Raw genomic sequence first — 25438 nt, 5'->3', positions numbered from 1 at the left:
CTGGGCTTGTGAGTATCGCCGTAAGAGATCCAAAAGTGGTGTTGAACTCTCCATACAGAGTCCAGATTGTATCAGGACAGTCACCAATTTTAAGGAGAAACATTTAGCAGCTAAGGCTCTCATTATTTCTAAAGCCTTGTGATACGGCTTTAGCTCCAATAAATGTCCTTCTATGCAGCATTTACAGTATGTAAACCAGCGCAAATTATGCATATAAATAAAGTCAGGTACACCTCAGTTTTAAATCAAGTGTCTCATAACTGCTTACAGGTAGGGATGTGTTTGAAATGAACACACAATGGCTTTGTTTGCCAGAGTTAAAGTGTAGAGCAACACTAAAACAAGTGTACTTTAAGTGTAGGTTCGGGATGATGTGTTCACATTTTTTTTCCAGATATAAGACTACCAGGCGGCACAGTGGTGTGGTGGTTAGCACTGATGCCTCACAGCAATGAGGTTCTGGGCTCCCTGTGTCTGCGTGGGTTCTCCTCGGCTTCCTCCCAGGATCCAAAGACGTGCTGGTTAGGTTAATTGGTGATTCTAAATTGGCCGTAGGTGTGAGTGGGAGTGGTTGTCTGGCGACCTGTCCAGGGTGTACCCCGCCTCTCGCCCAATGACAGCTGGGATAGGCTCCAGCCTCCCTGCGACCCTCCAGAGGACAAGCGGTTACAGAAAATGAAATATATGACTGCAATGAAATATAAGACTGTCAAACATCCTTAATGCTAGTGATGGACCCATGGGCATGACTAATAAACAAAGTACTTAAACTGCTGGGGGATTAATCCAGGAATTAACAGTCACAACGAGAAAGAAGTCCGCAAACTTTATGAAAATGCAGCACTTCCAGTAAATTCCAGCCTAATCCAGTATATTAAACGCACGCACACACACACACACACACACACACACACATACAAGAAAAGAAAATCTTGGTGGAGAAAATAAGAACCAAGAGTCATGTGCAGTTATGTATTTATGTTTATTCTGTTAAAGTATGTGTGAAACAACAGAAAACTCACAATATCACAACAGAATAAGAGGAAGTATGACAGCGGAGACACTGAAAATGAATACAAAGGAAATGTCCTACACTAATAAAGGCACTAGCAGTCTTTTGCTTCCTAAAATAACCGTGCATTCACACTGTCTATTCATTTATGATTATTATTCTTCTTCTTAGTTCACACAGCAGCTTTTTGTTTGTATCAAAAATGCACATCCCTATCTCTGTGATAAAATACTGTTACGATGTGTTGAACGTATAAAAATTGAGAACATCTCAGTGGGTTAAAAAAATGTACATCACGCACCAAAGGATGCAATGGTCCGTTCGATTTCCTTTTGATACCGTTTGGTCCAAAAACACGTTCACTGCATTTTAGTACAGTATGTACAAATTCAGCCAAGATGATATATAGTTTGTAAACAAGTATTGGTGCAATTCAAATTGGAAATGCAATAAATACACTACATGACCTCATTTTCTTAAAGAAGTTACATTTTAATATAGGTTTCAGCTTGAACATGTGTTCTGGTGGTCCACCTGTAGACCAAACATGATAAAGTAAAGTTTTCTTGGATTTTGATATGAACCAGTCAATAACTCAATAAATTCTTTCTCACACTTCAGACTGACAGTTTAGTTTTCTCACCAGCTGTAACAAAAGAAAAAAATAATAACACAGCCACAGTTCAGTCTTTAAAGTTGCTCCTGTAAATTCCAACAGGATTGCAACAAATCCATTGTCCCTCAGTGTCTCTTGTTCTCCCAGTGTATACGACTTAGTACGGAGTTCTTTCAAAGTCACCGTTCCCCGGCTACAATTTTTAGTTCACTTGGGGTAAATCTTTTCATAGAAGAAGCTCTGGGCCAGGACATAAAGTTCTCCGTCCTTTTCCCTGACGGCGTGGGCACGCACAAACTGAAACTGTTCCAGTGCAAACTCATAAAACTCATTTTCCATTTTCCAGATGTCAGACTGCTGCAGCTTAGCTATAGTCTCTTTGTTGGGGGGCTTCTTCTCAGTGGTCTTCCGCAGATGGGACCTCTTTCCTGGGGGAACACAAGAAGGTTTAATGAGTCTCGTATGGTTACTGTGGCCACTAAAATGGCTTTATATCATTAAAGTGTAAATGCATAATGATCAGTTATACAGTGCTAACTCTGGCTCAACTAAAGGATGCCACAAATGGAAACACATTTGTAATCGCAGTATGAATACAGTGAAATTATGTGTGTAGTGTTTCTACCTGTTCTGTAGAGCTCTGTGGCTCCCTTGAAGAAGCGTGGGAGTGCTGCCTCCAGGATCATGATAAAGTCCTCTAGCTCCTCAGTTACTCCAACCAGCAAGTACTCATTTACCAGGTTGTACTTGGCCTGTTCCAGGGCCCATCTACTGCCAACATTCCTGCATATAAAACAGCACATAATATCTGAGCTCACATTTATTAAAACATTGCATGTCAAAGAATGACAGGGAAGACTTGTAGATTCAGGTTCCCTGCTCTTGAAGGGCGAGTTCAACTATTTTGCACATGAAACATGGGCTGTTTCTCCATTGGGGCAATGAGGTGATGATCTAGTGATTCTGTGGACTTGAACCAAAAAAATCTGAAAAACCCAGGATCTCAGATAAACCGGCAGCAGTGTGGACAATATGTTATATTCATGAAGTAGTAGACCACTCACCAGCATTCAGAATAGTGGCCACAGAAGAAGGGGATCTGCAGCCAGAGTTTCTCCGGAGCACAGTCAGACCCTCCTGATGACACACACTCATCAAAGGTCTGAAACACAAATGAAATACCGGCTATAACACTGAACAGATAAAACATGTCAGGGAACTTAATATTTACACACGTGGACAAAACTGTTGGAACCCTGACATTAAAGAAAGAAAAACCTACGATGGTCACTGAAATAAACTTAAACTGGAAAAAGTTATATTAAATAAAAATTTACTGAAAATTAACTAATGCAAATCAAACACTGATTTTGAATGTCTTCAAACTTGTAACTGTTCATTCTGCCTATTTAAAGGGGGAAAAGTAGTCACTGTGCTGTTTGGTATCATGGTGAGTAGCACACTGAACAGGGACCACAGAAAGCTGAGGAAAGAGTTGTCTCGTGAGATTAGGAACAAAATTATAGACAAGTGTGTTAAAGGTAAAGGCTATAAGACCATCTCCAAGCAGCTTGGTGTTCCTGTGACTACAGTTTCACATATTATTCAGAAGTTTAAGGTGCACGGGGCTGTAGCCAACCTTCCAGGACGTGGTCACAAGAGAAGAATTGATGAAGAGTTGAAGAGACGGATTATATGAATGCTAACCAAAGAGCCCAGAACAACTTCCAAAGAGATTAGGAGTGAACTCCAAGGTCAAGGTACATCAGTGTCAGGGAGCACCATGTGTCACTATTAGAGCCAAAGTGGATTTAATGGAAGATGACCGAGGAGGACTACATTGTTGGGTTGGAATGTGCCTAAATGCTTATTGACAAGCCACAAAGCTTCTGAGATAATGTCCTTTGGGCAGATGAGACAAAACTGGAGCTTTTTGGCAAGTCACATCAGCTCCATGTTCATAGATCCAAAAATGAAGCATACAAAGAAAAGAACACTGTACCTATTGTAAAACATGGAGGAGGCTCGGTTATGTTCTGGGGCTGATTTGCTGCATGTGGCACAGGGGGTTTTGAATCTGTGCAGGGTTCAATGAAATCCCAGGACCATCAAGGAATTCAGGAGCGAAATGTGCTACCTAGTGTCACAAAGCTTGGTCTCAGTCACAGGTCATGGGTCCTCCAACACAGCCAAAAACACCCAAGAATGACTGAGATTGCAGTGATTGCCTCAAAAGGCTGTGCAACACAATATTAAGTTAGGGGTACCATCATTTTTGTCCAGGCCAGTTTCATTAGTTTGATTTTTAAAATGATTCTGTTGAACCACAATTCAAAATCAATGTCTGATTTTCATTAGTTAATTTTCAGTATTTTTTTTTTTTTCAGTTCAAAGTTATTTCATTAACCATTGTGGGTTTTTTCAATAAGTGAAATAAAATAAAATAAAAATAAATCTCAATCTGTATATTACCCTATATTTTATGTGTACAGACTGAGATTTATTTTATTTTTATTTTTATTTTATTTTATTTCACTTATTTAAGTTGTTCTGTACTAGAGAGAAAGGTTGCCGGAGTCAATTTCCTTGTATATGTACATACTTGGCCATTAAAGCTGATTCTGATTCTGATTCTTTAACTAATAACTATGTCCACGTCTGTATATGAAAAAAAAACGGTGAACTATAAATACAGACCTTCTTGTCCCCTTGTTTCCTTCGTCGAAGGCCTGGTCTGTAGTTGTCTCCAAAACGTAGGAAGTAGTAGTACGATACTAGACGCTCTATGGGATCCCGCACCACATTTATGTACATTGGTTTACCTTTCACGCCATATCTGAACAAAAACAAAAGGTCGGACATATGTTTTAAAAACTTTACACTGAGCCGATACCAGCTGAACCTCCCAATCACATTACTGGCCATGAAGCTGCCACCTTCACACAGTAATTCATAATGTGTTTATTGACTTCAATAACCAGCTTTTCCATCAGTGAAAGGGTGGCAGCCTGAGGGAGCAGTGAGCCTGCGGGTTAACAGGATCCCTCACTCTCAGACCATTAGGATAATTACCTGTGATCGCTGAGATGACAGCGTCGGGGGAGATAAGGACAACAATGCTATTAATCAACACTAAAGCACATGTTAGCAATCAATACGTGACCTCCCTTTATCTGCTCTAATTGTTTGTAACTAATCTGGATATTAATGGTGTTACAGCGAATGAAGGGCCTTACTTTGAGAAGTCCAGATAAGCCACATGGCCGTGGTAGAAGCCTGGCTTCATCTGTCTCCACGTGGTGACGTTCCTGACAAAGCGCACCTGTAGACAAAGATAATGGAAACTAATTATACAACAGCAGGGTAACACAGCAACAACAAAACTGTGTACGCTTTGTGTTGTGCTATATTTACACCGATCAGGTATAACATAATGACCACCTGCCTAATGCTGTCTAAGTCTCCCTTGTGCCTCCAAAATAGTTCCAACTCATCAGAGAATACCAGGACCAAAAGTTTCCCAGCAGAACATTGCGTCGTCACAACATGGTCAGTGGTATTTATTTCTTCCATCAGAGGTCATAATGTTATGCTTGATTGGTGTAAGTTGAGACTTGATTTAGTTACAATGTAAAGTAAAACACCAGTTCTATGTGTACAAAAGTTATCATTCCAGTCCTGGATTTAATACAGTGGACAAATACATATGGACACAGAAACATGAATACAACAAAGAATAGAGACTGGAAGATCATGTGGTACACTGGATTGGTAGAGAAAGACAATGTTAAACCAGAAGGGGATGATTATTGTAGGTAGGTCTCCAATTTACAGCTACTCCTTAGGAAAAGCTTTCTTTCCCGATTTATCCCAACAATGGAGCAGATTATGGGCGTGGCGAAGTAGACATTGTGTAACATTGTGTACTTGAGACAATGGTCATTACCTTATACTTGACAGTGAGGTCAAAATTCCTTCTTTAAGCTTAAGGAGCGTACACACAGCAAGAGACTACCAGCGATGCGCAAAGTGGGCTGGCATTAAGTTGAAATTCATTCAACATTGAGGCGACGAACAATGAGCGACGCAAAAACAGTTGTCCAAATGTTTACCGCAAGGATGCATCGTCACCAACTTTGGGTCCAACCACCAACTTCACCGTGCTTTAGGCATTGGGTGTACCCAGATAGCGTGGTAGTGCAGACGGTAGTTTCTTTTCTTCTAGAAAGCATGTCTTTGGACTGTGGGAGGAAGGTGAAGTACACGGAGCAAACTCATGCAGGCTCAGTTCTGTTTTAGGACTCAAAACAATCCCTTAGTGAACCTATACTGTATACCTGAGGCATGAGTGGTGACGATGCATCCATCGGAATGGTTTCAAGGCTGTGGTGTTGTATGGCGTGGTGGGGGTACAACCACCCCATACAAGTAGTATATAACCTTAATAGTTTTAGTTAGGATGGTCAAGGCTAGGGTAAGTGGTTAGAAAATGTATTATGCTAATGTGTTGTGTGTTTCAAAGATAACATCCAAGAATCAAAGCATGTTGTAAATTAACATGCTAATTATAACATCATAACAATATGAAAATTAAACTTCATAGAACCCTTTGAAGGGGGTGCAAGTAAGGAGAGCGTCTACAGATGTGACTACTTGGGATAGGACCACAATTCCACGCTCTATAAGCAAATAAACAAGTACATCATTTGGGATGTAGTTGAACGTTGTGCCAACAGCTGCTGTCTCCAGTGCGTTTCAGAACCATGAACAGTGCTGTTTATTGTGTGTACGGTGAGCGGTGGACAGCCTGATGCCTTGACGCGAAAGTTAACAAACCCTGGAAGCATCCACAACAACAGTAATGTCACTGCGGTGCTATTAGCAGCAGTGAAAGGGTAAAATATCTGTGAATCCAGGTAAATAAAGCAAACGGTAAACAAAAGCACATAGGACACATGTTGATACCACGAGTGGACACGGCCTAAAACTGAAACGCGGAGGGAGAGAGAACACATTCAGAGAGTATAACACTCAGACTTACTCAATAGGTTTGGCTGGGCTAGATGCTATTACTGGATACATGTGTGAATGTTCTCGTACTAAAATGAGTTGTGGACTGCGATGTGACCGCACACTGTATCTTTCATCTAATCTCTGTTTGATCATGTCCAGAGGAAGCACAGTGTGTGAGGTGGTGGGGGACTGTAGCGAGATGGCAGACAGGATATTACCTTGGCACTAGCAGACAGAAAAACAATAGCACAGCTCTGGGGCATTTACAGTATATGACCTGAGCAGCACAGACCAATTTAAATGCACTTAATGTATCAGACGCAAACATTTAACCAAAACGACATAAGGTGTCATCATGTTAACTGTGGAAACAAATAGTGAAAAAATGGAACATATTAAAATAGCTACAGATGATTAAAGGTTATGGTTAGAGTTTCCCCTTCTACCCCGTGGAGCACTTTTTCATCAGTGATGTGATACTTGCCTATGGTTTACCACTATTCCACCAGATTTATCCCTGCAGTCTACATCTGGGTGCATATTTCATGCAGCTTTCTCCTTCCCTCCGGCTGTCTGCGTGTTACCATTTTTAAAACTCGCTTCACTGTGTAAAACAACAACAGCCTTCAAGCTCAGTTGGTTTAACTCTTTGTCTGTGAACTCTGGTTTCAATAAACATAGCTGGACAATCAAACTAATCTGATTTGTGATTTATCCCCACTGTGGGATAAATAAAGGATTGTACAGTAAAACAAGAAATGACTCAGAGCTGAGCTGTTTGCCCTTAAGTATAAAACCAGTCAAATAAAAAAATGTCCATTACGTAAAGTAACGCTACCGCTTCTTCTTTTTATGTCAACACTCAGAAAACAATCATCTTGTTTATAGAAATATAAACTATCATCTCTGTTACTGCATAATTTATTACTGCAGCTCATCTACACGTAATCTACTACTGAATAATGACACTTTATAAGTTTGAGGCATGGCAAAGTTGGACATCCCGGCAAGTGTTACATCTGGTTTGACTGCAGAGAACGTAGTCTTCAACACACTGTGGTAACCAAGAGCATCAACTAGGGTGAACTCATTCCTTAATATGCCTTTGTGGTTCTTATATTTACAACAACAAGTGTGGTAGTGTTTCTCAGGTTAAAACCTCCACCAGTGAGGACAGGTTAATTAGACATTAGAAAGACAAGCTTTAGTGTGACAGGACAAAAAAAAAAAAAGATCACTGAGTTAATCAGATCACAAAGTTATTTGTTCCCTTGTTATTGGTTACATGACCGTTGGTACTGGAGGGTCACATCTGTTCCTTATTCTGTTTTGCTTCAACAAATAAACTACTCTGAACTGAGGCTTTTATTAATATAAGAAATATTCTGTATAACTGATTACAAGGTATTTCAATGGACAAAAACAATTGTGATGTCCAGGGGTTCAAAACATCAGACACTCATAGACTGGATTTGGATCCAAAGATTGAATATACGTATACACTTAATATATACTGTATATAATATTGAATTATTCTATATACACTTCAATCACATGTTGATTGCTTCATATAAAATCCAGTGAGATGGATCCAAAATTAGGTAAAATGTGTCACTGTCCGTATACTTATGGACCTGACTGTACTGTAAGAGTTTATTTTCTTATCCAGAGATTTGACAGTTAAAGTAGTGATATTCATGTGAAACCTTTTAGTGTTACAACCAGAACAACACAAGCTACAAGGAACATATTCAACTCCAGATTATCAGTTATGCTGATCAAAGCCACCTGTCATATGCTGAGTATTTGTTGTTCTAACAAAGCACTCTTCTGTCTTTGCTCTTTCATAGTATTCACCACTGTATTATTAATGCCATGATGGATATATGCTCGTCTCTGAGCTCTGTCGTTTCTTTTGGCTTTAAGTCTGTATAAAAACCTAGGCGCAGCATTTCCAGGTGCAGTAATAAAGTCTGATTTGATGAGGTTGTGGCATCCCTGCAATCTTGTCCTGCTTTGCACTTTTCATCGTCCAAATACGATCCAGGTCTTACCTGGTCCTGTAAGGACATGACGGGGTTATTTTTGGTGGTGTTGATGTGCAGGACGTGGAAGCGATTCTTCCCACACAGGTCGTAGGCGATGTTGGTGAAGGACGTGCTGGCCGTTTTGGGTACTCTGTTGTAGATGATGACCATGTCATCTTTTTCAGCCCGTGGCGACACCTCTCGCCACCTGCTGTCTTCGCTGTGACGCTGCTCTACTTCAGCCACCTCGTGCCTGGCAATGGTGCGCTCTAACAGGACAGAAAAAAAATATATATTTTCTGTTATGATTAAAGAAAATTAGCTGTTGCGAAAGGCCAGTTAAGGTTTTTTTTGTGTGTGTTTGTATCATGTAAATACTGTTATCCCAGCATGCACTTGTGACAGAAAACTGGGTGCTCTTTTTGTGGTGTGTACGGATTTCTTTCCAGCTAAACATAATAAATCAAGCAGGTGCATTCCTGGTGTCAGGAGGTTTCCACGACATTAGAGTCCACAAACTCCATGCCGGGCCATTATTTTTATTTGGTAGTGTGTATGAGGCCACCAACAGAATATGAAAGAGGAAAAACAAACGTAAATGCATTCAGGGGACACAGCGGAGTTACTGCAAGTATCCATTTCCCACTTCTGAGGCCAACATCTAAATTGTAAACACGGCTTTGAGCGCCACATTTCTCTGACACCCCAGTGTAACAGCCTTTATAGTATTTTTAGTTAATATTTTTTCCTAACTGAGGCTAATGTCTATGTCTTTCTAGGTTTCATTCCTTTTATCTACTGATTAACCAAACAGATGTAGTGAGAGAGAAGCAGCAGAACAAGAAAACTGGCAGCTGCCATCTTGAGCTGTCAGATGAAGTACACCTTCGAAGGTCGTAAACACTGGAGTTTTCACTCCCACATGAAGTCAAATGAGGCCAGTGAGGCTTGTTAGAAAGCCTTAATTAAAGAAAACCCTGTCCTTCAAAACAAAACAACATCAAAACAAGTAATTAAGCTTTAGCTGATAGTACTGACAGGAGAAATAAGTGTTTTCCCTCTTCTTTTCTCCACTGCAATGTTAATTCAAGCCAGTTACAGGAATGGCCTTGTGAGTATCTCTTAGACCAGCCATGTGGGGCTGAGTGAACAGCAGCGCACTGCAGTCCAGCCAGCCAGTCATTGTCTGACACTATAAGGACGGATAAAACTCAAGGGTGGGAAGCCATGTGTCTGCAAAGTTTATAGGTCTTCATCTGAATGCAGATGGATTGGCCCTTATAATTATATAATCTTGTATAACCAAGTGTCAATTGCACCAGATCAACATCAATCAGCAACAACAATCGCAACAGATTTATGGGTAAAATGTTCCCTCATCATTCTTTTTACTTGCCAGAGCATCTGTTTCAGAGTTGTTAGAAAATGCTGCCAAAAAGACTCAAAGGACTCAAAGGTTCTGAACCTGTAAGGTCAAATCTCTTACAGTAGGTGTTGTAACGTTATCTCTGAAACAACAATAAAAGTGAAACTATACATCCTTCATGCTTACAAGACCTCTGACCTACAAAACAAATGAATACACAGTGAGAACAGCGACGATTTGAAACTCTGAAAACGTGTTGAAAAAAACACTGTACAAAGAATGCTGAGCTGTGAAGAAGAAAAACTTGAGTTCAGACTTTCAAAACATCATGCAAGTCTTGAAAACTGATATTATGGCATAATCCGACAGAATTGGCCTCCTCCTTGGTCTGCTAAACCGGTTTGTACTGTATCATATCGGTGGTTATAGCTGGGAGTCTTATAAGTGACATTCAAGCCAGCAGTCCACCCATAAGATGAAGGGAGAGGACATGATTAATGTATATGCAGTACTGTGCAAAAGGTTTGTGCACTTTGATATTTAAACTCTTATCCATCATATAGTAGCATGGGGGAGGCGCTGGATTGGTCCTAAAATATTCTGCAGGTGGACGAGACCAAACATGCACAGTCATAAATAACTGTCTTCAGCCACAATGAGAACAAGCAGTTCTGAAACAGATTGTGTAACCGTAAAAACCCTGATCTTAACAAAAAAGAGGTATTTTTAGAGGCATTCTCAGCTTAATGCTTTGTAAGCACAAAATTGTATTTAATATAAATAACTCCTAAAATAAATAGCTCCTCTCAAGCTGCTTCATAGCTTTAAGTCTATGTTGTCAGGACGCCAGATTAAAGGCAGAAAACCTTCAGAATGGTCCCAGCTTTGTTTCCCTACTGAAGGTGGACTCTGATGAAACAATACACTTAAAGGACTTAACTGCTTATTAATGAGAAAACCCTGCAAAAGCCTGAACAGACACGCAGAATGCATCCAGTGTTCACATTTGAGTGACATGTAGAAGAATATATTGTGCAGCAAAGAATGATTCATTGCAGTTACACAAAAACAGGATATAAATCATATGGTGATTTCTCCCCTGCAGGAATGTTAACCCTGCAAGACTGAAGATTTTCTACACAACTGAATATGCATTGTTGTGACAGAAAGAGCTTTAATTCGGTTCAACTCTAATTCTGAAACCCCCAGAGCAAGCCTGAAGGCGACGGTGGCAAGGAAAAACTCCCTTTTAACAGGAAGAAACCTTGAGCAGAGCCCAGCTCATATGGAGATACATACATCTGACTAAAGCGTACATGTAGAATCTGATGATGATACAAATACAACATATAGCTGATGATGATGTTACATGACAGTTTGAGAATATACGAGGAATCATAGGCAGGTTGGAGAATCGTTCAGTCAGGTAGGTTCATTATACGCTTAGCAGGAAATGTTGAAACTATCAAGACAATTGTGAGGTCATAAATATATTGCAGATTGTCATTTAGAAGTTTAAAAAACACATTGATGTGTTTCTTGGTCATACCGATTAAAAAAAATGATCCAACCGGGCCGATAAGACACAGACAGAGTGACTTATCATGCACAGTTTATTGCAAGCACTAATCAGCCACAGCCATATAAATCCTCTATAAACATGGAGACAGATGGGTATTACATTATCTGTAACTGCTAATCCTCCCCTATCCCAGCCGTCACCGGTACAACCTGGACAGACCGCCAGTCTATCACAAAGGCTAACATAAAAAGGCAAACAACCATTCCAACTCACATCCACACCTACAACCACTTTATAATAACCAGTTATCCTGACATGCATGTGTTTGGACTGTCAGAGGAAGCCGGAGCACCTGGAGAAACCCCTTGCAAGCACAGGGAGTTCAACCTCTTTAGCTTATACGTGTTTGACATCTTCAGGCAAGAAGAGACCTGAGATGAATGCTTTTCAGCACCTGCATGTACTGCTGTGTAGGAGCCATAATGTGTGCTTCCATAACAGATTTCACGAGCCACACTGTTGTCACTCTTCTTACACCAAAATAAAGATGTTGAACTTTACACCATACATGGCCACAATTATCAAGGAACAAGACAATGTTTGTTGTGGTCTTACCGAGTTTAGCTCTGGACTCGTCCAGTCTCTGGATCTGATTCTCTATGAAGAGCATCGCCACTGCAAATGCCAAAAGAGCCAAGAGTTGGATCCTGGGCGGCATCGTGATCCTTGAAAGCCCCATCAAACAACCAGATGAATCATACCGCGGACACAGCTAGCTGCTACACAGTGAATGGTCTCGGATCCACTGCTAATGGCTAAACCAGTAGAGGAGCTTGCTGCTAGCAACTCAATCTTTAGTTCTAAGTAAATCAAAACTAATGTCATTAACGTTAGCTGTACAGCTCCATTAGACGACACACAAGCCGTCACATGTGGCTCACTTGTCGTTTGCAAAACAAATGAACATTAGCTAGCATCTGTGCTAACATGAACCGAGATTAAAAGCCACGTAAAGCTCACGCGAGCGTCATCTTTAAAAACCCGACACGGTGTCCACTTCGCTTTTTTAATTAGGGTCTGAGCCCCACGACGAGCCGAGACCACGCACGTCCATTCATTGAAACAGAGCTTGGGGCTGGAGGAGAGAAAACGCGAGTCCAAACTACTAAGTTTATGTACAGTAGCTTGTTGCAGCCATGGAGTGTGTATATATACAAGTAACAGCACGACTTCTTCTTCTTGGTGTTGACTGGACGATCACAAACCGTGATGTGTCGCCACCTGCTGGACGGCAGGATGTTCACAACGTAATGCAGGGAGAAGTAAAGCTGTGAAAGCTCTTTTCCAAACCATGTGACGGACACACACGATGAAACTCTAGTCTTATGCTATTTAAGGATGGTTATTAATCATTGTCTCTGACTGTGCAAAATCTTAGGATTCATAAAAAAACTGACCTACATACAGTACAGTATTTCATCCTAAGGGGCTCAGTGGTATGTAGTTTTATAAATTAAATACATTTAGGGTAGGGTAGAATTAAGCAATAGTGTAGTCAGTGGAGTTAATTTTACTTACAAGTCATTCTTAGTTATTGTTTTGTTTAGTCACAAAATTACTCTTTTCTGTCTTAACATAATGTTTATATAGTAAGGTAAAAGGTTAACAAAATGTAGAAGTAATAATTAGTCAAACAATTTAATAGATTAGATTCATCTTAATTGCTATTGCATGCAGTAAAAGCACATACACAACGAAATTCAGTTTGGCATCTAACCAGGTGTACAAATGGCAGCAAGTGCAAAATTAGCCCATTAATAGGGTACAAGCAATGACTATTGTACAGAATAATAGTATATAAAAGTATAATGGTAGAATATATCATTGGGTATACGTAAGATAGAGAGGCTTTCACAACTACTTTAACTTTGATCAGGCATAACATTATGACCTCCTGCCTAATATTGTAGGTGTAGGTCTCCCTTGTGTCTCCTAAACAGTTGTGTCTCATCAGAGAATGGACATGGTCCTTCTGAGGGTGTCCTGTGGTGTCTGGCAACAGAATGTTGTTAGTGGGGGTCTTTGGATCCTATGGGTTGAGCGGAGGGGCCTCTGTGGATCATCCCACAGATACTTGATCAGTTTAGGATCTAGTGAATTTGGAGGCCAGGTCAACACCTTGTGCTGTTTTTCAATTTTTTTATTTTTTTTTTGAGTTGTTCCTAAACCGTTTTGTGTGTGTGCCTGTGTCAGGCTGCATCCTGCTGGGGATGGCTGCTGCCATCAAGGAGAGTCATTGCTATGATGTGGGGGTGCCTGGTCTGGTCTAGGTGGGTGTTACATGTCTAAATAACATCCACATGAATGCCAGGTCCAAAAGTTTCTCAGCAGAACATTGTACTGTCACAAGATGGTCAATGTTATTTACGTCTCCTGTCAAGATTCAAGAGTCGTCATTGTCAAATACTCTGTAACAATGCAGCATCATTACCAGTAATGAAATTCTTGATGCATGGAGCCCACATGACTTCACAGAGGCAAAAATACAATAAATAAAAAAATAAAAATAAGGTAAGTTAGTGGTTTTAATATTGTAGCTGATTGGTGAGTCATACTAGGTTAATCAACTTCATACAATGTGAATCTAACGTAAGTACATTTTACAGTAATTGTTCAGATAACAATGTCGGCAGAATTTCAGGTTGTTGACCTAACTCAGTGGCTACGACAACATGGTAAGGAGTTCCCTCTTTCTTCTCAAAGGTCAAACAAACAGAAGCTGATTCCAGGTGTGCTGCTCTCAGATAAGTTTGCTTCCTCATCCACAGTGAGAAGGGAATCATCTGGAGATACGGCGACTATATTATCAGAGAAATTGAGGATGTGTCAGGCAACCAGAAGTCCTCTTCTTCATTTGTTTTGTGTATCAGATCTTGACATCTTCTGCTTTCTGAACAGTAAGTCTAACACTATGACAGGTCATTTGATATCAACCTATTGTCTGCCGAGCAATGATGGAAAAAGTGGAAAGTAACTCATTACTTTCTTGTACCAAAGTAGAATTTTGATGTATAGTACTTTAGTAGAGGAAAGTAGTACTTTTGTTTTGTTGTATTTGTGTTCCATCTATTAGAGACTACCTTTTTTACTTGACACCATTATTTGAAAGGGACTGTTTATAGTTACTAATTACTAATCAAAATGTCACATTCAAAATGTGATATGCTTCAACCTGAACAGTCATAATAGTTTGTTCAACCCTGACAGGTGTCAGGATTTAAAGCACATGAAGTATCTGAATATTTACCACTGTATTCAAGTGTTAAACTTCAGTAAAACTCACTTTGATTTTCTTCAACCTTGCAATACGTCATTCTCAAGCCATACGTAAAATGAACATCAAGAACCAGCCAAGGTCCTATACAGGAAGGGACAAAAGTCGCCTCCACCTGCTGAGGAGACTGAGGTCCTTTGGGGTGTGTAGGACACTACTCAGGACTTTTTACGACACTGTGGTTGCATCGGCAATCTTCTACACTGTGGTCTGCTTGTGTGGCAGAGTCACAGAGAGGGACAAGAATAGACTGGGCAAACTGGTCAGGAGGGCCAGCTCCATCCTGGGCTATCCTCTGGACTCAGTGGAGCAGGTGGGGGAGAGGAGGATGTTGGCTAAACTGCCAAACATCAGGAAAAAACCCTCTCATCCTCTGTATGAGACAGTTGGGACTTTAGGAAGCTCCTTCAGCCCAAAGACTGCTGCACCCACAGTGCAAGGAGGAGCGTTTCCGGAGGTCTTTTGTCCCCTCAGCAGTGAGACTCTTTGACATCAGCATTTCTTAGCTCTGCTGCTGAGATTCTTTTCAGGACATACAAGAGCACAATATATACAACTCATCCCTGTCATTACCTCATGTCTTTTTAGTGCAATACTTGGTGCAACTCCTATTGGAGTTTGGTTTTAATCATGATATTCATGAATAGCCTCCTTACCACCTCAACCCTCAATTTACACTAGTTGGTTATTCAGTTTCTGGTTAGCTTCTTAAAACCTGATGCAATATGTAAATATTTACTTTTATATAGTTTCTCTTGTCTACCTTATTCTATTTATTTTGTATCTTTTTGTATCTTGCACTGTTGTTCCCTGCCACCGTAACACCCTAATTTCCCCACGGGGATAAATAACGTCCTATCTTATCTTATCTTATCTTAGGACAGTATGGGAAATATTTCCCCCTGTTTGTTTTCTATTCTTTTCTTTTGGCAACTGAATTGAGAAATCTGTCTACTGATGTAAAAAATATGCCGATATTACTTCATATCGTATCGTATTGTTTTTTTGTATCATATTGTATGACCTGGAGATTTAGCAGAAACTCCCCTACTCCCAGCTTGAGTTGAGCTGAACATGAAATCTGTTGTGCTGTTGCCTGGAAGAAGTCACAATCGTTCTGTTACAGACCCAAGTTTATTGTAGCACAGAGACATTTTTGGGAAAAGTCTTAAATTATGATGACATTGTACAGGTTGTCTCCTACATTGTCACTGATGAGATTAATCTGATGCAGCATGTCCTCCAACCACAACTGCCCAACTCCATTGTTTCGCTACCTGTCTTTAGGGATTGTGGAGCCTGGACAGGAACATGGCTGTTTCCTGAGATGTAGCCATTTTCCATTAACTATACAACCTACAACTATATGCTCAATTAAAGAAAGATTTACTTCTGTATCTTGGTTTGGGTTTAGGTCAGGTTAGAGGCCAGGTCATCAGTTGCAGCACACCACCATTCAGCATCATATGCCTGTCAAAGCCTGGAATTTATCAGTGTATATAAAATTATATAGCACCTCTCTATCTATTGTTAATCAAAGCAGACAGTCATAGACACATCTACACATTTACTCACACAAGCACACACATGCCATGCACTAGGAGCAAATGGGGCTTCAGTATCTTGTTCTCAGTGTGTGGCACCTTCTGGGGATCAAACCGCTAACCCTCTGGTTCGTGGACAACCTGCTCGTTGCCATGTTGATCAACCAATAGTGTCACCACAAAAGTCATATTCATTTAGATGTCAGTGAGACATTTATCTGGTTAAATAAAGGATAATTAAACTGCTTCCTGCTTTGAGGTGAGTGCTGTAGGCTGTAATCTGAGGTGCTGTTAACTGACATTTTCTCTGCAGCAGAGGGAACACACCTTAAACAATGATCGACTGTTGTTTCTTTTTGTTATTTTTTTGCCATAATACTCACAAACGCATATTTGACCAACACTTTATTGAGTCAACGCAAGTGATGGGCTTATTAAAGACTAGGCTCGGTCCATTAAACTGCACTTCTCTCCCTGTCATAACTTCATGCAGCTGCTTAAGATACTGCTGACAGCTTGCAACGCTCAAGGCTAACATCAAGGCAAACTGTGGCTACGTTCATCTTCTCTCTCTCTGCTCTCTTGTCACCCCAACTGAATTCGTGAGCACTCCACATGTAGTTCAGTGTTTTGCTCTCGGTCTATGCCACACACCAACTGAATGAAGGAAGTTAGGTGAAGCCATTAAACAATGATACTCTGTCAGTTTAAGATAGAAGTTTGAAATGATCAGTAGTTAGAGGTTTAAAAAATGAAAGTCTGAGTGTGATCAGGACAAATGCAGAGAGCTCACAGATGGAGCTGAACCCAGGATGCTCCACCAACACTGTATTCCCACTTCATCAACAGAATAGTAAAATAGTTTATATTTTAGTCAGTAGATGGCGCCAGAGCTTCAAGAATGAGGTTATGATGTCTAGCTCTGCAGGACGTGGCTGACCCAGTCTCTGCAGGCTAAGTTCTTTTCATGTGAGTCAACTGGAACTAAAAACTGTCAAACTCTGGATCACTGAATTGCTATCAAAAGGTGCATGCCTGACTCCAATTAAAAATATGCTTAAAAACAAAGATTAAATTCACTCAAATGAATAGAATTTGCTGTCTTGGTACACCTCATCTTGTTCTTGTTCTTGCAAGTCTGCAAGTGCTCTAACAGTGGTAAATGTATCCAAGACTGATAACCACCAGAAGTAAAGGTGGCAGTGGCCCTGGAATCAGAAGGCTGCAACTCAAGTTTTTAGACTGTTCATTGAGTTTAAGCTGTTTCTCAAATACTACCTACACTCAGACAACTACTAATACTTTTTGAATCATAGGAGATCTGTAAAATTGCAACCCTTATTTCCATTATTAATATGTGACATAGTGTTTCTACACTGTTGAGTATATAAAATTGCAGAAAATCAGTCATTATAGTGTACATAGTCATCTGTTGTCTCGTCAACCCAAAGTTTTAAGGTTGTGAAACCGGGAAATTGACATTTTTGTCTGTCAGTTGACTAATCAACTAATCATTTAAGCAGAAACAGTTGACGTCCGTATGTCTAGGAAAATAAAGAATTATAATTATTATTATTAGCATCATCAACCAGAACCATATGACACAGGAAACAAACATAAAAGACATTTACTCAATAACTTGTGTAAGTTTAAGTTTATGTCATACAGGATAATTAATAATTAAAATCCTTTTGCTTTCTAATTCTAAGTCTTGGTTTGACAACAAATTTCCTGATTGTTATATAAGGAAATGACCACAGATCTTCCAGAGTCTGTGATGTGTAAGCAATATCTAGAGGACTCCCAATGTGCCATTACCTGAACTCTCTCCCCATGAGCAAGCCAGACAATATTAAAGGGTGTCTTCTTTAAAGTCCCTGACTGTACAAAAGAATAAGCACAAGAAGGGCTTTAAAAGGTCACATCGTAATATACAGCCATTTACAATTTAATTAAAACAATTACTGAGTTGATTAAATGTTACTACTCATTACTTCCATTAATTCTATTATCAAGAATTTTGATTTCATGCAAATCATCAAACCCTTTTCTGTCTGTTCCCTGGGAAATAAGGACATATCCCACGGGAGTAAGAGACAATTTGGTATCAAAGACCAGTCCAGATACAGAGCACAATGCCTGACCGATCAAAAAGGCTTACATCAAAGATGCAGCGTCTATCTGAGGGGAACCTTTTACTTTATTCAATTACCCTGCAACACTGTGACAAATATTTAATTCATCATGTAGTGCTGCAGGGCTGGAGATAACAGGTAACTACCACGGATAAACTGATGACCACTGCGTTTCCTACTGATAACACTAATGGGATAAACAACAACATAAGTGTTTGTTTCAGATGGTTCGATCATCACTTGTATGAAATGATACACAATAACTAAACCTGTTGTTGTCTTGTTGAATAGCAGACATAATTTCATTGTATAAAGTTTTTGTCACACTTACAATGTACAGAACATTTTGTTTAGTTAAAGCTATTAAATTATATTCTAACAGCCACAAATTCAACATCACTTTATGCTGAAGGGATCGATTCAAAATTATATTTTGGAGGTGCTGGGTTGCATGAGCTGTGGCTCGTTTGTCTAGGGGTATGATTCTTGCTTTGGGTGTGAAAGGTCCTGGCTTCAAGTCCCAGACGAGCCCTATATCTCTGTCCCCATTGCAGGACAAAAAAAGGTATTCTTAAATCAAATACTAGTTTTTGAAGTTCTGTGTAATATACTCTGCTAACTTAGGTATTGATGATTATTATTTACTTTCAAACTAAACTTAGTAAATGTGGTTGCAAAATTAAATGTAATGTTTAAAACTGGGGCGACAATCTAGCATGGAAGCCTTTTTTTGTGATAAAGTTGGTCTGGAGCCACTCCGTTGGGAACTGATTATGCTCCAGCAAAGATATGCCAGGCTAATCAAATTATTCAGATGGGCTTTATGCGGCATCACATTGGGGTGAATTTCTTTACAACGAGAATGTCTTAATGTCACATATTGTGATGCTCTGCGAGGTTGTAGGACTATCCAAACATGTGCAGGGGTATTTTTTCCTTCTCTGTATCGGTTGAAACACGCCCCATAATGAAATCCAAAAGGAGTGTTATCAGACTCATATGAGCCTAGCAGTCGACTAGTCTATTTAAAAAAAATAATAAAATTCTAAAACTATTCTAGTGGACCAAGAAGTATATTAAAAGTAGGAGACAATCATTTGTTAAAAGATCTTACTTTATGTACATGTAAAAATGTGTTTTGTATCCTGTTAACTTTAGCTAACCATACCAATTTGATTTGGTCAATTTGTTTTATAATCTAAATGTAATACTAAAGTTTTAGTAATATGCCATTTTCACATTCTTAAATAGTATTTTAATACAGTATGTCCAGTCAATGTGTCAACCCCTCCAGTCTAAAAGGTTGATATATTCCAGAGCTAACGCTACGTTTGTCTTTAGTTGAGCTAACTACCCACATATCAGCTGCACCGGTTAGGCGAACATTAGCATAGGCGTTATGTTTTGTAATCTGAACTTCTTTTTTTTTTTTTTTTAAATGTAATTTTTGATCCAATGTATGGTCAGTGTGTCAACAATGTTTATTATTTTCTCCTCCAGTCAGAACAGTTAATATTTTAGCAAGCTAGCTCTACTTCTGTCTTTGGTTTAGCTAGCTACATGACTGTTAAACCTGGCGAACAAGAAGTAACTAGTACAAGGAACTTTTACTAACTAATCTCTACATTAAAAAAAAAAAAAAAAAAAGTTTAAATCCCCTTTTAGAACAGAAAAGACTGAGACCACAGTAAAAAAGATGACTTTTTTTTCCAGTATTCACACTTTAATTTCAGATTTCAGAACATAAAGTTAGAATTCTAACTTTATCAGCAGAATTTACATTTATTTATTTACAATATGGCTATTATCCTCTTCTGTATGACCAAATAACCGGTGGAACTTCTGTCATAATTGTTATCTTTTGTTTTTTATATTTTGTTCTTTGTAGGTTTTCTGTTTATTTCATTTATTTATTGTTGTTAGTAAGGAGGACTGGCAAAGTAAGAATTTCACTGTACGATATAAACTGCTGTTTTTACTGCGTATATGACAATAAACATATTGAATCTTATTTTGTTAAACATGTTGTGTTGATGAATTTAGTATGAGGAAAAATACATGTTCACAAACAACTTTTTTTTTTTGACAGACGTAAAAATAGCACAGCACAAATCACATAATTTGACAAATTGGATTACATGATGTTATTTAAAAAAAAAAAAAACGTACAAAATATTTCTACCAAATTAAAGACAGGTGAAAAAAACCTCTTTCCATGAGTCTAGGCTAAAAGAAGAGAAAAATTCATCACAAAACGGCAAAATATAAAAGCGGTATTCACAAGACGGGCTGTATTACACATAGTCAAATCTCTGGTTCGACTGCCTCCCCTCCATACTCTGGGCTTTGTAGGAGTCATTATGGGCAGGTCGGGATCTAGTGTCCTGTCTGTACATCATGTGTTGAGAGGCAGCTTTGTAAGCCATCCCATCATATCTGAGGAACATCAGAAAGAAATTATACAAAATACAGTCAAGCACACAGATTTTAAATATTAGTTCCAGTTATGTTAGGCTCCAAGAGTGAATAATCACATCTGGATTCACACCAGCTACCCCATCACATTTGTTTCTCCACATTTTCACCGCTTGTAAATATTAAGTATTGGGCAAATATGCACTGAAGCACACAAACATGACCACAAGAAGAATAAAGACTGCTGCATTTTGTTTGGCAAGCAGGTCGAAAATTCACAAAGACATTACCTCTCCTGTTTGTCTGATTTCATTCCACGGCAGGCCAGGCACATCATGACGCCTCCAATGACCAAGACAGCTCCACCGATCCAACCCACGAAAAGAGCAGGGCCAAATGTGTACCTGGAAGAAGACAATAATTATGGTAAAACAACACCAAAACTGTTTTAGAAGACAAACTATTGATCTTGATTTTACCTTGGAGTCAGAGATCCGGTTAGTCCGCCAACATTCCCTCCTCCATACATGCTGAATCCACCATCAGCATATGTCGTGAACCGAAAACTTTGCACAATCAAGTTAGCGAAAGCCGACACTCCAGCGATACCACAGACACCTACAAACGTTGCGAATGGTTGACATAGTGAAATAATGCTTCAGTGGTAATTTTCAGGGATCAAACCTGAAAACAAAGAATTTCTGTACCTGCAAGGAGAAACATGATCCCGGCTGTCAGCGTCATCGTGGCTTTGATGTTGTCCTCCATGTTCCCCATCTTCAAGCACTTTAGGGCGAATATGGCAATCAGAAGGCCGATAGCGCCAAGAACAATACCAACGATCATCAAGGCGCGGACGGCTTGGAGCAGAGCTGTAATCCGAAGAAGTTGTGAAGTTTAAATGTTTTTTCATCGCATCATCTGCTCATCAAACTGATTTGTAAGCTGCTGATGTAGAGAAGTTAAAAGTAACTGAATGCATGTGTGATGGAGCACGCCATGCGTTTCAACAGAAGCATGATGTATTTACCCCTTTGTAATTATATATCACTTTTCCTTTAATTATGAGATATGCTTTTTTGTCATGTGCTTCTGTGCATTTTAGAGAAATTTTTAGAAATACATACCAGTACATATGACACATTACACTGTATGAATACAGTACATGATGTACTTTATATTTTGTCCTTCAAGATATATTTAGCAGCTGATACCTACGTACTTTAACTTCCAAGTACTTTCCATCAGTGGCACTGTATTGCAAATCATGATCATGATTTTTTAAGAACTACAAATGGCTAAAACAAAAACATCACAGAGGCACCGAGTGTCAGCAGCTCCCATTTAAAAAAAAAAAAAATAAATAAAAAATAAAAAATCATTAACATTTTTTTTACCAGCGATTGCACTGAAGATAATGTATGACTTAAAGAGACAAGAGATAAAAAAATTAAAATAAAAAAAAAGAATAAAACTAAATACGGATTCATTAAAATCAAATATTCATACAATAAATGATACACATATATAGATACAAGAATAAGTATTCTAAGACACAGGGTGAGTACTGAAAGGTTTGAAAATGAACTATTTCTGACACTGCAGGGTAAAATTTTGCATCAGTAATACTAAAAAATATTAGTTTTACTGCACGTGTACATCAAGAATAAACTTTGAAAGAGGCTTAAAGAGCTCAACACTCATGGCATTCATTTTCAATTACAGTAAAAAAAATACTAAGAAAAAGAAGAACATTGCAGTTATTTTCCAGCACTCATAAATCAAAGCAGCATATGTTGAAACATACTGAACTAAATTCCATCTTTCAGTGTCCTGAGATATTGTACCTGTATTATTCTAGGTTTAAGCCTTTAAGACCTTATATACAATATGCTCTACACTACATTCAGCTGTTAAGTACAGAGTGTGGAAATGTACTTTACATTGTGTGACACTCTGGTAAAGCTTGTGCTTGCTCAGCTAAGCTTTGGATGTCTCATCAAATTTCCATTTGATTCCAGAGAGACACCATCGTTTCTGCAGTCGACTGCATTTTTAATGCGAGGGGAGCGGGGGGGTGGAAATGGAGAAAATCTGCCCTAAAACCTCCCAAATATTCTAAAGTACCTTCCAAGGTCCTTTGGAAAATGTTCTCTGTAATCCGTCATGTGGAGAGTATTTGATAAATGTGTAATTCTCTTACCTGGCAGTCCCAGTATGGTGAAATAAGGCCTGCACTGTGTGGTGCCGTACGATGTCCCCACACAGTTGTTCCACAAACCAGAATAAGTGAAAAAATTTGTTACTACTGTTAAAGATCGGTCCTGTAAGCTCCACATGTCCATTGCTGTTGCAGCCGATATTAAGAATTGCCCCAGCGCGGACAACATGAATCCTGTTAACTGAATCATTGAGACAGCCATTTTAAATGTCCCTCACTAACTGAGTTACAGCCAGTGTCATGGAGTCATGAAATGGCTCTGTCGTTGCTACTGCTGCTTCGTATTGCTATGTATGCTTGAGCGGGGAACCGACCTTATCAGATGTTTGCCTAAAACTTTCTTCCTGGTTTCGGGAAACTGTGTCGACGAGAGTTTCGCCTCCTTCGTAAGAGAGGGTGTGGTTTAACCATTCATCATGATTTTCCCATCATTATAAGAAAACCCAGACCCCAATGGTCCAATTTTCCCTAAGTAATCTCATGCCCAACATTGCCTTTATCGCCCTTGTAGACCACAAAGTATTTTGTCCCATTCAGGCTGATGAAACTAAATGAAAGATTACCTGGAAGGCCCAGAATGGTGAAATATGGTCGGCACTCTGTGAAGCCGGAGCTCTGTCGAACGCAGGACCGCCACAGGCCTGAGTACGAGTACACGGCCGTCACGACGTTGTCAAAGAGGTCTTCTGTGGCCCACTGGTCCATCCCAGTCGAAGCGACTATTCCCGCGAAACCTAGCAAACTCAGGACGAAGCCCAAAACCTGACAAAGGGTGGCTGCCATGGTGCCGTCTTTTCTCCGCTGCTGGAAACAACAACTAAAGCCAGAAACTCTTGATTGCAACCTGTTCTCAGAGCTGCAGCTCCGTGTTTGAATATGATATGGGCAGGTGTGAAGTCAAAAAGGACTTCAGCAGTGACCCCGTCTGTTTGCATACAGCCCAGTCATGTATAGAAGAAGGTGGGTGGAGCGTATCAGTATCAGTAAAATATGATTCATGTTGCCCACTAATACTTCTTGGTAAAGAGCAGAAATGATATGGCGCTCTGACTGATCATTGTTTTGGGTTTTTTTTTTTTTGCAAATGATTTCCAAAACCTGCAGTCAGATGATATTCAGTTGGCTACCAGCATCCCAAAATGGTGATTAAGGACTGTCTCGTGCTTCTAGCAGAGGAGATATGCTCCTTTTAAAGCAGTTGTGTACACAGGCCATGTTGTACTCATGATCTGTGAATTGTGTTTTTCCCGTTCGGCGTTTGTGTCTCATACGTATGCGTCACAGCTGAAACACAAGTGACCTACATCTCAACACTGCACCTGAACATGTCGACAGTATCGAAGACTGCTGTTGTAAAACAAAAATGTGGATCTGGATCGCAACTTTTAGATAACATTTTTTAGACACTGGCGAAACTTTCTTTTGAAATTATTCATGAGTAAACAAGCAACAACAAAGCTATATGTCTTTCAATGCAGGACCGCATGGGTGTGGTCTGGTCACATTTGAAACACAGAGGCCTTACAAAAGGAGCAAATGTTACTTCCAACGGTCAACAAAATTCAAATTAAATACTGCCATCTCATTTGCTACCACTATTTCCAGTATGGACTAGAGGACGGCGATGTGGTATCCAACCTCCTGCCTGGCCCAAATGTGAGCACACAGAGCACCCTTCAAGCAGTTTAAGCAGCCAAAATCCTGGCTGTCTTGGACTGATACGGACAAAGTAGGCTTATTGTTGTCAAGATAAAAATGATTAGTAAGTGCATGTTGTGTTGCAAGCCAGCTGCTAATTTCCCCCACAGATAAGTTGTTGTTGTAGCATGTTAGGAATAAAATTAGCATTTACCTTATTATCAAAATATAATCTTAAGTGATTTGAAACAGACAATAAATCACATAGTCATGACAGCAGTCATTTGACTTTTGAGGTCAAGGATGGCGACATACTGTACAACGCCTCAATAACATATACTTGGACATCAATGTGATAAAATAAGAACTTAATATGGCAGAAACTATATTTGTGACAAAAATATATATATATATTTGAAGTGTAGTTAGTCATCCGCTAACATGGAGGGACCAGCTTGTCATGATGTACATATTCTGGCTTCTCTTCTGGGGAGCTGCCATGTCTTCCATCTTTGGATACAGTCTATGGATGCAACCATAACTGCTCCAGTATTGGCGGAAAGGCTTGTGTTTATGTCTAAGAACATTTCTCATA

At 39.5% G+C, this 25438-nt stretch overlaps 2 protein-coding genes across 2 annotated transcripts; both read right to left on the bottom strand.

Annotated features, from left to right (window-relative positions):
• Nucleotides 1-627: 627 nt before the first annotated feature.
• Nucleotides 628-13040, bottom strand: hs2st1b (heparan sulfate 2-O-sulfotransferase 1b). The gene is made up of 7 exons (XM_084547939.1): nucleotides 12172-13040; nucleotides 8696-8937; nucleotides 4865-4950; nucleotides 4326-4464; nucleotides 2693-2790; nucleotides 2254-2411; nucleotides 628-2056 (listed from the first exon to the last, which is right to left on the bottom strand). Exons 1-7 carry the CDS (start codon nucleotides 12293-12295, stop codon nucleotides 1836-1838), a joined length of 1068 nt encoding a protein of 355 aa, XP_084404065.1. The 5' UTR covers nucleotides 12296-13040; the 3' UTR covers nucleotides 628-1835.
• Nucleotides 13041-20422: 7382 nt separating this feature from the next.
• LOC311490457 (claudin-18-like) lies at nucleotides 20423-23988 on the bottom strand (the record flags this gene model as incomplete). Its single annotated transcript, XM_084547941.1, has 5 exons — nucleotides 20423-21005; nucleotides 21275-21388; nucleotides 21464-21602; nucleotides 21692-21856; nucleotides 23769-23988. 5 exons carry the CDS (start codon nucleotides 23986-23988, stop codon nucleotides 20864-20866), a joined length of 780 nt encoding a protein of 259 aa, XP_084404067.1. The 3' UTR covers nucleotides 20423-20863.
• Nucleotides 23989-25438: the final 1450 nt, after the last annotated feature.

The sequence above is a fragment of the Chelon labrosus genome (assembly GCF_963514085.1).
Source record: "Chelon labrosus genome assembly, chromosome: 7".
Lineage (NCBI taxonomy): Eukaryota > Metazoa > Chordata > Actinopteri > Mugiliformes > Mugilidae > Chelon > Chelon labrosus.
Note: the sequence above shows the minus strand (reverse complement) of the source record. Positions and strands in the feature narration are given on the sequence as shown.